The sequence below is a fragment of the Triturus cristatus genome, chromosome 6 (assembly GCF_964204655.1).
Source record: "Triturus cristatus chromosome 6, aTriCri1.1, whole genome shotgun sequence".
In the NCBI taxonomy this organism is placed as follows: Eukaryota; Metazoa; Chordata; class Amphibia; order Caudata; family Salamandridae; genus Triturus; species Triturus cristatus.
In genome coordinates, this window is record NC_140589.1 from 1265979672 (window position 1) to 1265995746 (window position 16075).

The following is a 16075-nucleotide window of genomic DNA, read 5'->3' on the forward strand; positions in this document are numbered from 1 at the left end:
CACTTAAAGCCCTGCCTACTGAGAACTCTTGCCAAGATGAGAACCTGTGGCTTGCAGATAAGACACCACACATACTTCTATGCTGTTGGCACACTCACTAGCTGAACTCCACTGCCATCTGACTGAGATGAGGACCTGCGACCACTTCCACTTTCCCCCATACTCATCTCTGCAGCAGGCGCAGTCCTCAACCAACCCATTTTACTGAAATGGGAACCGATCATTAGTGGGAAACAAACTCTTGCTCACTACATATATGTATGCAGGTGCTGTCACCTACCAAGCTGTCTTGCTGACAGGTGGTACCTTCGTCCGCCTCCCCGAAGCCCATCGCCCACCACACAATAGTATGCACGCACACCGCAAATGAATGCTAGTCCAATTCATGCTTTTGCTGAGATGTGAACGCCTGGCCAACTAACTACACAGATTCGGGGCAGGCGCAGTAACAGGCATGCCCTGTGAAGCCACCCGTATGATCTGTAGCGCCACAAACAAGCATATAAATACATCAATCCATTGATTAAAAATAATTACTATTATCAGGATAATAATGGAGGGGTGACAGATTGTAGGTATAGGGAGTGAGCGGTCAAGGGATTGAAAGGAACAGGAGGAAGCGAAAAAGAGGCGGGGCGTAGGAGAGCAGCGCTCCAGACGCCGTTACTGGTCCCTTCAGCACACCTGCGAGAGACAGCCGTGACAGCACTGAGCTAGGGCTAGGCAGCGCAGGTGGGACCTATATCTGGATGGCGGACCCTAATGGGCATCTCGGCGAAGTGTGTCAGGTGTGATGATGAATTATATAACAAGTCGACTCCTGAACGCTAGAGTCAAGTGGCAAGCGCCTCGACGCAGGACAGCTCCTGGAGCACGCACAGGGACTACAAACTATGAGCGGGGGAGTATGACAGTCAGTAAAGAACCTACATATGCATTGTAGGAGCAGTTTGGGCTTCCTAGGCCAGGGAAGAGAGAAGGCCGGACATGCACCCGCCTTTGGCCAATTGCGTGCTGTCTTTCTTAGAAAGATGCACGCAAAAGCCAATAGCGTGTGAGCAACAAAAAAAGCACACGCACGAAGTGTGCTCCGAGTTCAAAGTCCTTACTAGAATGCTCGCAGAGCAGCGCATGCGCGCTGCATCAGGCGAGACCTAAAAAAGTAGGCTCATGTACTTCTAGAGTAAAACTTTGAGGCAAGCAACTAGTATGTTCTCCCATGCCTCTACCCAGCCCTACTTTGTTTTTTTTCTGTTTTTTCAACAACCGGAAAGCTTACCAAGCATGTAATGCAGTTGAACTGGCAGCTATAACTGCACCTTAGGATTCTGCTAACACTATCCCTCAACATGGCCAGTCTAAAAACTGAAAGTGGGTGCTTGTACATCATCCCAAGAGCAATATGAGTTTCCATCTGAAAAGTTACAGATGCTGCATGGCCTCTCACTAGACAAGGGTAAATGCATGCAAGCGACTGGGCAAGTGTCAATATCCGAGTAATATTAAAAGATCCAGGAAATATAAGGGCCCAAGCAAATGGCAGACCTTGCTCTTTATGAAGACCACCTAACAATAAGTAACAGTCTGTTAATGGAATCAAAGGATTTCGTACAGAACTAATTGAACATGGGGGTATTCCCAATATCTTAATTATGGAGAATCCTTTTAGCATTTGAACACGTAAAAGTATGCTGGATGAACATTTCCTCGCTATGTGAAGACCTCTGAGGCAATAAAAGAATAGTACCAAAAAATATCAAACATACAAAAGTTGATGGGCGGGATCCTTGCAATTTGTCTAACCAACTGCAATCGCTCGGAGTAGTATTCCAACCAATCATTTCTTTAGCCAAAAAGCCACCTCAGTTTAGACCCAGCCATATGCACATCAGTCCTGCCCCTGCCCCAATAGGAATAGTCCAGTACAAAATGCCAGGTCAGTTCGCTGAACAGAAACACAAGCGGCCCAAGACCGGTTTCACCCTGACTGGGGCTCTTCAATAGGGGTAGCTTGGTTCTAGTGGCACATTGAGCTTGGGACCGACATTTGGGCATGTCCATGCCAGTTAGGGAGGTAGATCAAACATACAAACGGTGCCAAGAATAATCAGGTTTATGGTTGATCACCTGGAAAACAGAAGGAACAAAAATGTAAAATGTCTTCCAGATCACGGAGTCAGGTGAAGTGAAACACCGCAGAAAGCATTAATTTAAAATGCTAATGAGTCAACCCCGGAAATAAATCTATTCAACAGTCAAACTGGACAGTGTTTTGTTAGTGAAGTATGTGCCATTTGGCACGCTTCTTCCACCATCTGTGTAATACTCTCATAGTAAGAATTATAATGTCCCTGGGAATCACCATAAATACCTGTGCTAATAGTAGAGGAGCAAATTCTAAGAGCCAGGTGATCAAGTTCAACAACGTGGGTTCGGAATATGTCTCCCGAGGATTACATAATGAGTTCTGATGGACTGGTGGTCAAGCAAAGTCTGGGGCATTTCCATCAAATGTGAGAGCCAGGTTTGCCTGGCCCACAGTGATTTAACAAGTACACTCGTCACTGAAGACTAATTCACTTCCTGGACAACTTGTGGGATCAGATGGTGTAAAAGCATAGGGAAATATTCTACAATTCTTTGGTACTAATATTATAGGTGGATTGCAATTTGAGAGATGTTTTCCACTCTTGAAAGATCAAAAATTGGTTTATTTCTCACACCGCACCAACACGACGACGTTAATCAAAACTGCACCTGCATGAGGTAAACAGCAGCTGACATTGGATTGCTGAATAGCCTCAAGACCAGACTCCCACTGAAAACCACAAGACACAAACAAAACACCCTCAACATTCAAAAACGTTACACCTCCATAGGGACAAGACAAAACCTTCAAATAACCCACCCGCATTAATCAGTCTCGTCAATTAGGATTATTGTGCCACTGCACAGAAATGTGGAAAGGTCAAAGTGCTGGTTCTACTGTCTTGAGCTCGGTGTTGCTGGACATCTGGGGACCCCCAACATGTGCTTGACATATGTTCGACACACTGTGATGGAAGTGTCTGAATCAGTTTGTCTCTATTGACTGGGATTCCAACGTGGAATAAAAGTTATAATATTCCATGTGTGTATTTCAGATTTTATGCCATTAGGAATTCCTTTTCCTCAACCAATAATGGTAAACATGAATGGTATTACCCACGCAAAAACCACGATGAAACTTTCTGGTTGTTGAGATAGAAATGTCCCCCATAAGGGAAGAGACGGGTAGCCCTGCCCAGAGTGCCCCAGCTATAGTGACATCTAGTTCCTGGGTAACATACTGTGGTCATAGGCCAACATGGATCATATGTGTGTGCCATGACCTAGTCCTGTCTCTCAGATTGGTGTCTAGTTAGAGACAAGGAGGGGTGCACTATGCACTACCCTCATAATGGTGAAGGGCTGCAGCCTTTAACAAGAGCTAAGTAGACCGAGCACTTAGCATACCATTTTTAATGAGTTATCAGTAGCGTGGTCAGGCCAGTTGGCTGTGTGCTTAGCTCGCCATTGGCCTCTCTCAGAATGGAAGGAGGGCCGGAAAAGTAGGCATCTAAACACAGCACGCTGTTATGTACGTTTGCTCATGGCGGCAGTGCATGGTGTCTTGGGTGCGTGTCTTTACAGGGAGTGCTTTTACTCGCGATCCCCATATGCCATATGAGAAGAGAAGATTGAGGGTTATCGCCCGGTGCAGTGTTGTTACTTGAAGTGGCTGTCGCCATTATTTGTGCTGTAGTGTACTTGGCACAGTTACTCAGAGCTAGTAAATCTTGTCTGGGCACATCAGGACTAAAGGCCTCAAACACCACGGCTGGGCAGCATTGCCCCTGCTTGTCCCGTGGCCATCTAAAAGGAGTTCTGACCCTGGTAAGCACTTCATGCCATATGGCAGATGAGTAAATGGATCGTTTTTTCATCTAACACAAAGTGCAAGAATTTATTGTGCGTATGTATATGGAGCTGACATCTTTCCAGATCCTAAACTCCTGTTACATCATATTTATTTCACGAACTTCAGACCACTGTAGGTCTCAAAGTCCTATCTTTCCTCTAGAAATAAGTGGTGCAATTTCAGCTGTCAGAACTTCAACCGTTCCTTTGTCAAAACAGCTTGCACTTCTTATAGGAGCAAATAAAGAAGACTGGCTCATGTTGTACGCTGTTTTTCTACATGCCTCGAAGTCAACTGCATTAATATGACACGAACGTGTGTGCGGTCCTTTGTTTTTAATCTGAACAGAAAGGCTTATAGAACTTTTTAGCAGCTGAACTAAATGGAGGAACATGCGTTTGAAGATTCAAGCATGTGCCTTTTCTTCTCAATATTACTGAAAATTGTTCAAAGTCCCAGCAGACTTCATTGATTTGCCTCAGTTTGGAGCGTCCTCCTTATTCAGACTAGGTAAACTTGGCAGATAAATACCCAGTTGTGCTGCCTTCCACAACCACTGCAAAGCAATCCAAAGTCTTTCCCACAAATTTCCAAACCCTCAGGAAGAAAACAGACACCTACTGTTATAGTCCTGCGGAAAGAAAAATTATACAGTATGTCAATCTACAGGAATGGATATGGGACTAAATGTAAAAGTCATATTCTCCATTTCCATGGATTAAAAAAAGATCCTTGAAATAAAACAATCTTCAGAGTTCTTCTTTATACAGCCTGGTGCCATGTCGATCAGTTAGTCATCCTTGGATGTTATCAGACCTTGGAATCAAAGGCTTTCAGCTTTCCTTACCCAAGGATGCAACATGCTTCTGAACTTGAGCACAACAAAAACATGCTGATGATGACAAGGTGTGAAATGCTGGGGCCTCAAGTTGATGTGTTAAGAATAGGTGTACACTTTTTGATTTTGTGAAAAATAGGACTCATAAATAGAGCCCAATCACTAGATGGTGGAATCATGCACAGAAACCGATCCTATAACTTCCTTAAAAAGCTCATTTGTTTCATGACAAATTGGAGCTAGATACAAAAATAATTTGAGGGCAAAGGAGTTGAATATGCTACTTACCAGTATGCATCTGTTCTTGGCATGTAGGGCTGCTGACATTCATATCTGTGCATAGATCGCCGCCTAGTATTGGGTCCGGATGTTTGCACGTTGTTGTCCTGGAAGAGTCTTCGAAGTATCCTGAGATAGGTGACTCCTCCCCTGGACTACAGTGCGCATGGGCATCCTCTCCATCCTCAGATTGTTTTTCGCCATTGTGGCAGTGATGGAGTAGATACAGAAAGTGATGACCATGCTATACAGTAATTCTGAGAGCTGCAGCTGCTACAGGCGCCGGGGAGGAGGGTGGGCGATATGAATGTCAGCAGCCCTACATGCCAAGAACAGATGCATACTGGTAAGTTGCATATTCAGTTCGAGGCATGTGGGCTGCTGAATTCATATCTGTGCATAGAATATATAGCAGTACCTCCCATTAGCGGCGGCCACCAGAGCCAGCTACAGCGGTCTGAAAAAGAGTTTTGAGAACAGCCTGTCCTACAGCTGCCTGCTGTTTTGAGTGTACATCTACACAGTAGTGTTTGGTAAATGTATGTATGGTGGACCATGTGACTGCTCTACATATTTCCTGTAAAGGAATGTTTCCCAGGAAAGCCATGGACGCCCCTAACTTACGTGTTGAGTGGGCTCGTGGGGGAATCGTTAATGTGCGTTTAGCCTTTTGATAGCAAATTTGAATACATTTAACGATCCATCTGGCTATACCTGCTTTGGAAATGGCATTGCCCTTGTGCTGTGGAGAAAAGGCAACGAAAAGTTGTTTTGTCTTCCTAAAGACCTTAGTTCTGTCTATATAGTACATGAGGGCTCTCTTTACATCTAGTGTATGGAGCATTCTTTCTGCTACATTCTGTGGATTTTTAAAGAAAACAGGCAGTTCAATAGTTTGATTCATGTGGAACTGCAATATTACTTTAGGCATGAATTTGGGGTTGGTACGTAGTACGACCCTGTTTGCGTGAACCTGTATGAATGGCTCTTGAATGGTTAGTGCCTGGAGTTCACTAACTCTTCTTAACGAAGTGATTGCCACTAGGAAAGCTACTTTCCAGGTGAGGAATTGAATCTCACATGAGTGGAGAGGTTCGAAGGGTGGACCCATCAGTCGGGTGAGGACCAAGTTGAGGTTCCACACCGGTGCTGGTGGGTGTCTTGGGGGAATTACTCGTTTAAGTCCCTCCAAGAAAGCTTTAATGGCAGGCACTCTGAATAAAGAGAGGTGCTGCCTGTTCTGGAGAAAGGCTGCTATTGCGGTCAAATGGATACGTATTGAGGTGTATGCCAGATTGCATCGGTATAGGTGTAAGAGGTAACAGATTATATTTTGAATGGATGCGTCTAGCGGGTTAATGTCATTGTTGTTGCAATAAATGACAAACCTCTTCCATTTAGCTGCATAGCAAGCTCTGGTAGTGGGTCTCCTGGCCTCCTTAATGATGTCCATACAGTCAGGTGGCAGGTTTAGGTAGCCAAACTCTAGGACTTCAGGAGCCAGATTGCCAGGTTCAGCTGTTGCGGATCTGGGTGCTGAATTTCTCCATGGTTCTGCGTCAAAAGCGCGGGTTTGATCCGCAGCCGTTGATGCGGCACCACGGAAAGTTCCAGAAAGGTTGTGTACCATGGCTGGCGTGCCCATGTTGGAGCAACCAGGATGAGTGTCATTGAGTGCTGTCGCAGTTTGCGTGCCACCAGCGGTATCAATGGCGCTGGGGGAAAAGCGTACGCAAATCTGCCGGACCAGTTCATCCATATCGCATTGCCCTGCGACTGTGGATGTGGGAACCTGGCGGCAAAGCTTTGGCATTTTGCGTTTTCGCTTGTCGCGAATAGGTCTATCTCCGGATGACCCCACTGTTGGAAGTACGGTTGGAGTACTGATGGGTGCAACTCCCACTCGTGCATCTGGTGGCTGTGTCTGCTGAGCAGATCCGCCATCTGGTTGTCCTTGTCCGGGAGGTGTTCCGCCATGAGGAATAGGTTCCTTTGAATGGCCCACTTCCACATGCTCTGAGCCAGATGAGACAACTGTGGAGAGTGTGTTCCCCCCTGTTTCTGTATGTAGTACATGGCAGTCATGTTGTCCGTCCGGATCAACACGACCTTGTTGCACAGATGTACTTTGAATGCCTTCATGGCTAGGAAAATTGCCAACAGTTCCAGAAGGTTGATGTGCATCTTCTTTTGTTGTGTTGTCCATAGTCCCTGCACTGTGTAATTGAGTACATGAGCTCCCCATCCCTGGAGAGACGCGTCCGCTGTCAGTATTATTTGTGGAACAGGCTCTTGGAACGTTCGGCCCTTGCAAAGGTTTTGTGGGTTCCACCAATGCAGAGAGTTGTATGCCCGACCGCTCACCAACACTAGGTCTTTTAATTGCCCTTGAGCCTGATTCCATTGACGTGCTAAGCACTCCTGAAGCGGGCGCATATGTAGTCTCGCGTGTGGGACTATGAAAATGCAGGAGGCCATCATGCCTATCAACTGCATGAACACTCACGCGGGAAGTGAGTGTTGGGGTTTGAACTTGGAAAGCAGCGTTTGCATGCTGCTGACCCTCACTAAATTTGGCTGAGCTGTGGCTACCAGAGTGTCTATGGTCGCACCTAGGTACTGTTGTACGTGTGCGGGTTGGAGATGTGATTTCGGGTAATTTAGTGAGAATCCCAGACTGTGAAGAAGCTGAATGGTGCGGGACATGTGGCTGGCACATTGCTGGGATGACTTTGCCTGAACAAGCCAGTCGTCCAGGTAAGGGTAGACGTGAACGTGTTGCCTCCGTAGATGTGCAGCCACGGTAGCTAGGCACTTTGTGAAAACTCTGGGTGCTGTTGTCACTCCGAAGGGGAGGACTTTGAATTGATAGTGCTGGCCCTGAATGGTAAACCTGAGATATTTTCTGTGTGACGGGTGTATGGGTATGTGGAAATACGCATCTTTGAGGTCTAGCGTGGCTAGGAAATCTCCCTGTCTGAGGAGCGGGAGAACCTGCTGCAGGGTGAGCATGTGAAAATGCTCTGAGAGAATGTAGTGGTTGAGGGGTCTCAGGTCTAGGATAGGTCTGAGCGACCCGTCCTTTTTTAGTATTAAGAAGTACAGAGAGTACACCCCTGTCCCCTGCTGGTGTACGGGCACGACCTCTATTGCGCCTTTTTGCAGCATACTTAGTGCTTCCTGCTGTAATAACGCTAAGTGCTCTGAGGACATAGGACGGTGCCTTGGCGGTATGGTGGGTGGAGTGGAGGTTAATTCGAGACAGTAACCGTGTTGGATAACATCTTTGACCCACCTGTCTGTGGTGATGGAATTCCACGTGGACAGGAACCGCTGGAGTCTCCCCCCGACAGGTGTTATGTGGTCGGGGGAAGGGAGAGGGCGTCACTGTTTGTTCTTGGGGGAGGACCTGGTATTGCCGTAACCACGTCCTCTGCCCTTGGTGCTGGAGCCACGATATCCACCTAGGTTGTTTTTATCGTAGGAACTCTGTGTGCCCCCTTTATTGTATGTTTGCTGTGTCCCCTGTCCTCTACCTGCACCTCTATTTCCGGGGCGACGAAAGGAGCCACTACAAAATATCCGCGTCTGCAGAGCCCCCATTGACTTCGCAGTGTCCGTGTCTTTTTTTATCTTTTCTAAGGTGGTGTCAACCTCCGGTCCAAATAAGTAGTCGGGGTTGACCGGCTGATTGAGGATGTTATTTTGGACCTCAGGTTTGAATCCGGAGATTCGTAACCTGGCGCGTCGTCGTAGCATGACGCTGGTGTTTATTGCCCTTGCAGCAGTGTCTGCGGCATCCAGTGCACACTTGATGGATGTGTTTGTGAGCAGTTGTCCCTCCCTGATGAGGAGCTCCGCTGCCTCCTTGTACTCGTCTGGCAGGTGTTGGAGTAGGGTCTCTAATGTGTCATAGTGTGAGCGGTCGTAGCGAGCTAGGAGGGCCTGTGTATTGGCGATGCGCCATATGTTTGCTGCCTGGGCTGCAATCCGTTTGCCGGAGGTCTCTAGAACCTTGGACTCTTTGTCCGGGGGAGGAGCATCACCAGTTGTCTGCGAGTGTGCCCGTTTGCGAGCATTGGCAACTACAATGGAGTCCAGAGGCAACTGGCTCCTAATGTACGTGGGGTCCCCAGGTGCGGGTTTGTATTTTTTCTTCGATCCTGGGGTTTATTACCCGTGCTCTGGTGGTTTCTTTGAAAATGTCCTTTGCTGGCTTGAGGACACCCTTTAACATGGGCAGAGTTTTTACAGTCCTCTCGGAGGATGCGAAAGTGTCCACCAAGAAATCACCCTCGATAGTGTCTGAGTGGAGTTGCACTCCATGATTGGCTGCGGCCCATTCAATGAGGGCGTTGAATGCAGCAGTGTCCTCTGTGGGGGACGTTTTTGCGCCATAAAGTTGCGTGTCCTGTGTATCCAGAGCGGCACGTGGCTCTACGGGGTCATCCCAGACCTGATCAGGGTCTTGCTGGCCCTCAGGGTCCATGTCTTCGGGGTAGGTGGCGTCGTCACCCATGTAGTCCTCCACTGCATCCGTGTCGGAATGCGTTGGAGAGAATGATGGATTTGTGTAAGAGGTGTGGATGCGTTCATAAAGAACTGGTTCCGATTCCGCTGGCATTTTTTGTTTTAGCTGGATCCTATAAGAGTCCAAAGCGTGCCCTGAAGTGATCTTCCGCTTTCGGAGCATAAGCCTGCCGGTGTCGGCGTCGATGAAGTGGGACGGCGATGTCCCAGTAGTCGAGTGTTCGGTAGATGGGGACCTTGTCTGGGTAACGCGGGTCCTGATTTCGAACATTTTCGGCGCCGTGGGTGGCGGCAAACCAAAGGTGATATTGGCCGGTGCCGAAGGTGCCTTCTGTGCCCGTTTCGGTTCGGAGCCCGACGAGGTCTGGAGGGCTGCCTTTTCCCTGATGCGTTGCAAGGACGCTGCCACTTGTTGCACCTGGAACGCAGACGGTTCTTTGGCGCCGAGAGGTTCTGTAGAGGCAGGTGTGGACTTCTTCGGAGACACCTGGTCATCGAGCCGAGGAGGGGTAGTAGCCGTCGACGGCGTCGATGAATGTACCTTAGTCGCTGCCTTCGAGGTGGATAGCGATGCAGTGGCCATTTTCACCTTGATGGCTGGTGCAGATTGCTTCGGCGCCGGGGGCCTTGGCGCTTTGATGGTACCGATGGATTTTCTTTTTGGGTCGGCACCGACATCTGCTGCAGCGAGTTCGGCACCAAAGTCCCTTTTGGTGCGGTCGGAGCCGACGGGTTTGGCTGGCGTCGAAGGTGTGGTGGTCCTCGAGCCGACCAGTGTCAGTTTCACTTTCGGTTTCTGTTGAACCGGTGCGATGATTGGTTTCGGTTTCGTGGTAGGGAAACCAGTCTTTTTAGGTAACAATGGCTCTCGCTGAATGTCCGTGGCCGGGCCAGAGGGCGGGGCCGAGGAACTGCGGGATTGGTCTTGGGTAAGGCCCGAAGGCGATCCCTCGACCGGAGCCGTCGACTGACGCACTGGGATATCCTCCATTTGGACGGGTAGGCCCTGCTCCTCACCGGAGCTACCTTCTTCGGCCCCTAAGGCCTCATCGTAGTCTCCTACCTCGTTGTCGGCTTCTTCCCTGTGAAAAAGCTCTTCATCGACATCTTCCGATCGGGAACCGTGTTCGGAAGTGGGGCTGGAGGGTGTATTTTCCACGCTTTCGACATCTTCGTCCTCGGTGCTGAAGATGTTGGTCGGGGCCGGTGCCGCTTGCTGCGCTTCCAGTCGCGCGGCTCGTCGATTCCGTAGAGTCTTCTTAGATCGGAATCGGGCACAGGCCATGCATTTTGATTCGTCATGATCCGGTGAGAGGCATTTGTTACACACCGGGTGGACGTCGATATGGGGGTATTTGGCGTGGCAAACAGGACACCGCTTGAATGGGGTCCTCGATTCCATCGTCGAAGTTCGGTCGATGGTCGGATTTAATGGATCCGAAAAGTTGGTAAAAATTCGAAACTAGCCTGTAGACTGTCGATACCGATCGGGAACAGTACCGTCGAAAACTAAAGGCCTTTTGGCCTGAAACGAGATTTTCCTAACTTGAGTCAAGATAAGCACATCCGAACCCAATGGCGGAAAAAAACAATCTGAGGATGGAGAGGATGCCCATGCGCACTGTAGTCCAGGGGAGGAGTCACCTATCTCAGGATACTTCGAAGACTCTTCCAGGACAACAACGTGCAAACATCCGGACACAACACTAGGCGGCGATCTCTGCACAGATATGAATTCAGCAGCCCACATGCCTCGAACCTTATGCTACTCTTCTTTTTATCACAACATACCCAAGTTGGTGTAGGAGCCACAGACTGAATCAGAAAGACATGAGGCAACCAGTGAAGTCTTGTGGGACCCGTATGAGCGGAAAAACAATCCAACACTTTAGTAAAGACAAGCGATTTCTAACAATATCCATGAAGTAGTGGGTTTGGAAGACTCAAAAAAACGGTACTCCCACGAGTGGACTCACACCACAGAGGACACTTATGGAAAACAGCACTGGAACCAATGTAAATGTCAGTAGGGTCTAGAAGAGGAAATAAAAAAGGGACAAAGTCAACCTGGAAGGTCTGAGTGTGAGAATCAAATATGTTTTACATATGGCTTTTTAAAATCCTATCCTACTGTAGAGCGTGATCAGGTGACGGAGGCCATTGCATACAAGTCTGTATGTACATGGGTCACACTGCACCTTGCAGAAGCTTCATACTTTGCATGCAGACCTCTGCAAAATGAAGGGCATTTAGAAAGGGAAAAGGAGGGAGGCAGGAGCAAAAGATCTCATCAGGAACCAAATGAAAAGGAAATAATGTATGCACTCCTGCATACTCTAGAAGTATATGCACAACCCAGACGCTAACCATTTAGACCAAAAGGATATGAGGAAGGTGAAAAGACAGATGTGTGTGAGCAGGCTTAACATACATCTAGGTCTACCGTGTCTTCACTATTCAAAGAGCTACATTTTCCCCATTTAATAAAGGCCCTGACGTATAGACTAAGATCCAACTCGTCAGAATGCATTTTTAGGTAGGCTCCATCGCCATCTTTAGACAGTGTAGGTGGCCACTTAGACAGGGGGGGGGGGGGGGGGGCATTTTAGACAGTGGGGGTGGCCACATTAGACAGTGGGGGTGGCCATTTTAGACAATCGAGGTTGCCATCATTCACAATTTATGCAGAATCATTGCCCTGTCTGCCATTTGACGCAGATGTTGTTTGACCTTATTTCTAAGAATTGTGAACGTATCAGGATATTCAGCTAATGACACAGATATAACACCTGATGTGGCAGTCTGAGACAAGTGTCTACTTATACACCATGCCACAGTCAAATAGGAAAAAAGTACATAAAATAGTGTAGTATGAATTGATACCCTCTCACCTTATATGTTCATAAGGAAGCGTATGGGATGCATACCTAGATGTACATAATCTATGTCAAACATTCCTAATCTTATGTCAGAAATTACAATTTCTGTTTAGATTTAGTATATAAGGACTGCCATTTAACTACTTGTAAGGAGAGGTCTTTACCCCAGATTATCTCACAAGATTCTGCAAGAATACGGTCTCACCTACTGCCAGTGCACTTTGAAGATGGTACATCTCCGCCCCCAGTGCTGAAAAAGCAGGGGAAGGTCGCTACCATGGTGCGTGTTTGCTCCTCGCATGGGAACACTACCTTCACGCCTACACTAATAACACTGTATGCAGTGCGTCCCTTCTCCCTAAGAAACTCTAGACTGCAACTTGCTCTGCTTCCCAGGCTGTCTCAGCGTGGCGCACAGAAGTAGGTGGATAACATTTTAAACATGTTAGAAATCTTCATTTTATTCTCCTTGCTAATAACATGCCTTTTTGCTGTTTTTATGATATTCTGTGTAGTTGTTTTAGATGTACTGAGAAACAGGTTATTCCTGTCATAATCAAAGTTTTTTATTTAAAAGTGTCTATTCCTCTTAGTGCAGTAGGTATGGGGTATTGTGAATAACGAAATAGGCTTGTTTCTGTTACTAATGGCCCCTGGTCCCTTTACAGGGATTGTTAGTAACCCAAAACCAATAACTACTTCAACATGTATCGGGTAAGGTTCTGCTGGGCTACAATAACCTGTCTTTAACATTCAGCACTAGTACATTGAACCAAGTTCACATGTGTCTGTTGTGGGCAGGATAGTAAACCTTGTAGAACTATGCCAAAATCGTAGTTTATGCAACAGCCCCAAGTGCATAAACATATGTTCAAGTTCAGGGAACTATGTGGTAGTTCATTTAGTGTTCACTGAACTGACAATTTATTACACCTATGGTGGCTTTGGTCTGAATGTTTGTTGCCAGTGAGCAGCCTTTTTTAAATTTGTGGCAATACAGGAGACTCAAACACAAAAATGTGTTTTTTGAAGATTGCAGCTAGAACATTAAACACAAGTTGTTCACTAGTAGTGCTAAAAAATACAACCTTGAATGTGTTCATTTCAGTGATAAAAGTGAGGAACCACATTTAAACTCAGCAAATTAAGCATGCAGTCACTTACCAGCATAGGTCTAAAACATTAAGTAATTTTCAAATATCTCACTGGTTTTCTAAAATTCCTTGAGAAACCGAATATCCTTAATTGACAAGGGATCATGATTTACAACTTAATTTTGAAGGCAAATTAAATTATTGCAAAATCAAAGAAAATACACTAATAGGAAAACGAAAAGCATAACGATATATCAATCTTCAAACAGAAAGAAAATTACCCGCATCATTTCATTCTCCAGCTGTTTCTTCCGATGCATTCTCTGGTGGTGAGACTTTAGAATGTTTTCCACATGCTGTTCCATGAAAAATTTGAAGGCCTGAGGTGAGTAGCTCTGGATGCGAGACTCCCTACGTTCTTCATCTCGCTTGTTTCTCCTCACTGGAACAGGAGAAGTAGTAATTTGCTTCTTTTCTTTGTCTACACTATCAACACACTCAGAACTCTTTTCACTTTCCTCTTCTTTATTCAAAGCCAAGGATACACCAGGTTGTTCTTCATTGTTAGGTTTTGTTAATGAGGTATCATATGAAGGGACCGAGGGGTTCTGAAGTAATAAGTGCTTTGGATAAGGTGGGGGAGGGCCCTGGTAATTTGGAGCCTCCACAACAGATGCCATAGGAGTCACGTTTGCAGCTGTCCACTCAGTGAAGGGTGCAGGCTGGACAGCCTGCATTGGTTGGGGCATCCAAGAAGGATGGGTAGGTGCTAGAGCAGTCTGTAGCTCTGGCTTTTGCACCCGCATGCTTTTCACAGGTTGCTGAATGGGAGCTGGTGTAATTGCTGTTACTGTAGTAGCAGAAGACTGATTGTTGTTATTAAGGCCTTGGCGATTGCCAAGGGGGTTATTAAAGGAGTTTGATCTAACCGGAATATTCTGTTGCCAGGAAGGCATCTCAAGTCCACTTACTGGGGCTGACTGAGGTTGGGCAGAGGAAGGCTGTGGCCAAGATGTTGGCAGCCCAGGCACAGTAATATTGTAAAGCTCCATGTTGTGACTGTTTCGGGTTGGCACCATTAGAGAAAGAGGAAGATTGCCATTGGTGTAACCAGAGGTTGCAGCAGGTCCCCCGGCTTGCATTTGTAAGACTGTAGGGCTCGGTCCATTTGCAGAAGCCATTTGGTGAGATGCTTGACGATTCACCAAATTACTTGTTCCTTGATGTGACATAAAATCTGACTGACCATTGCCACTGCCATTCTGTACTACAGGTCTCCCAGAAGAATAACCGAATTTGTTTGATGAGCTCTGCATTATGATGGGCTGCCTGCCTACTGGAACAGGATTCATGGCTCTTGGGGCCTGCGTAGGATGATTTATCGGTTGGGCCTGTGATTGCGCGTACCCATCTGGCCATACTCCAGGTGGAACAGGAGAAATCCGAGAGATCATGTACTCCATATTTCCAGAATAACGTTTAGTTTGAGAACTTGAGTCCCAAGAAGATGGTGGTGGAGTGGTCCCCTTGGGTGGTGGAGTTTGTCCTCTTGGAGGTGGGGGAGGTGGTGTCACACTTCTAACTTGGGGTGGAGGTGGTGGATTCACTCTCTGTCCATTCCCAGGATACGCCTGTGCAAATGCAGCTATTCCGGAGCCTGACATGGGTCTTCCCATTTCCTGTTGAGAATTGGGGTTTTCTTGAAGATATACACCATCAGAAAGCGGAGGACCATGCCGCTGAGGGACTAAGGATTCTTTAGAACCTTTCCAACTCTGTCTCCGATTAACTGATTGCTGTACATTCCCTACAATAAAAAATAAAGCAAAAAGGGATTAGTCTACTGATACCAGTTACCTTACTACTGGAGCTAAGCAAGACTGCATGTAAGCACATCTTTTCTAGCTACATGACAAACGCATTCATATAGTATTATTTTAAGAAAATAAAAACAGCAGTAAATAGTACAAATACTTTATTAAGGGGAGAACTTCCATACACAGCTATAACTAACTCAAAAATAAAAGCTGTGTCCTGTCGGTGTATGTTCAATGACCATTAAATAGATTAGGTACAACAAAATGTGTGTCTCATCAGGCATTAAACAACCTGAAAGTGGTTTTGGTTTAGTTACAACGGACTTTGTAAGATGTCAAGTTAATGCAAAATGATTAATAATGCAAGATGTCAGATAAAATAATGGAAAACGGAAAATATTGCCAAAATACACGTGTGATATTTTGTTTCAAAAGAAACTCCATTAAAAAATTTATTTTTTAAAACAGGAGGTTCATGGAGCAGACAAACCTCACCAAGGCCAGCTTCCTACCATTCCAACTGGCTTTCAGATCCTTTGTGTCTTAACTCTAGACATAAAGCCACTGTCCTCTATGGAGGTAGGCAGACATGGAACTACCAGAACAAATGTCAACATTAATAATTTGGACTTACAGGTCCTCTGGGAAGTTTTTAAGCATCTCCAAATGATGCAGATGCAGAAAGCGATACAGCTTTA

The 16075-nt window shown here is 46.5% G+C and overlaps 1 protein-coding gene across 3 annotated transcripts in view; it reads right to left on the reverse strand.

The window, feature by feature from the left end:
* Window positions 1-16075, reverse strand: part of LATS1 (large tumor suppressor kinase 1) — a 299556-nt gene that overhangs the window by 202524 nt on the left and 80957 nt on the right. For all 3 annotated transcript variants that reach the window (XM_085612217.1, XM_085612215.1, XM_085612216.1), the window contains exon 4: window positions 13842-15367. In XM_085612217.1, coding sequence (XP_085468343.1) covers window positions 13842-15367 — 1526 coding nt within the window. The remainder of the gene's footprint in view (window positions 1-13841; window positions 15368-16075) is intronic.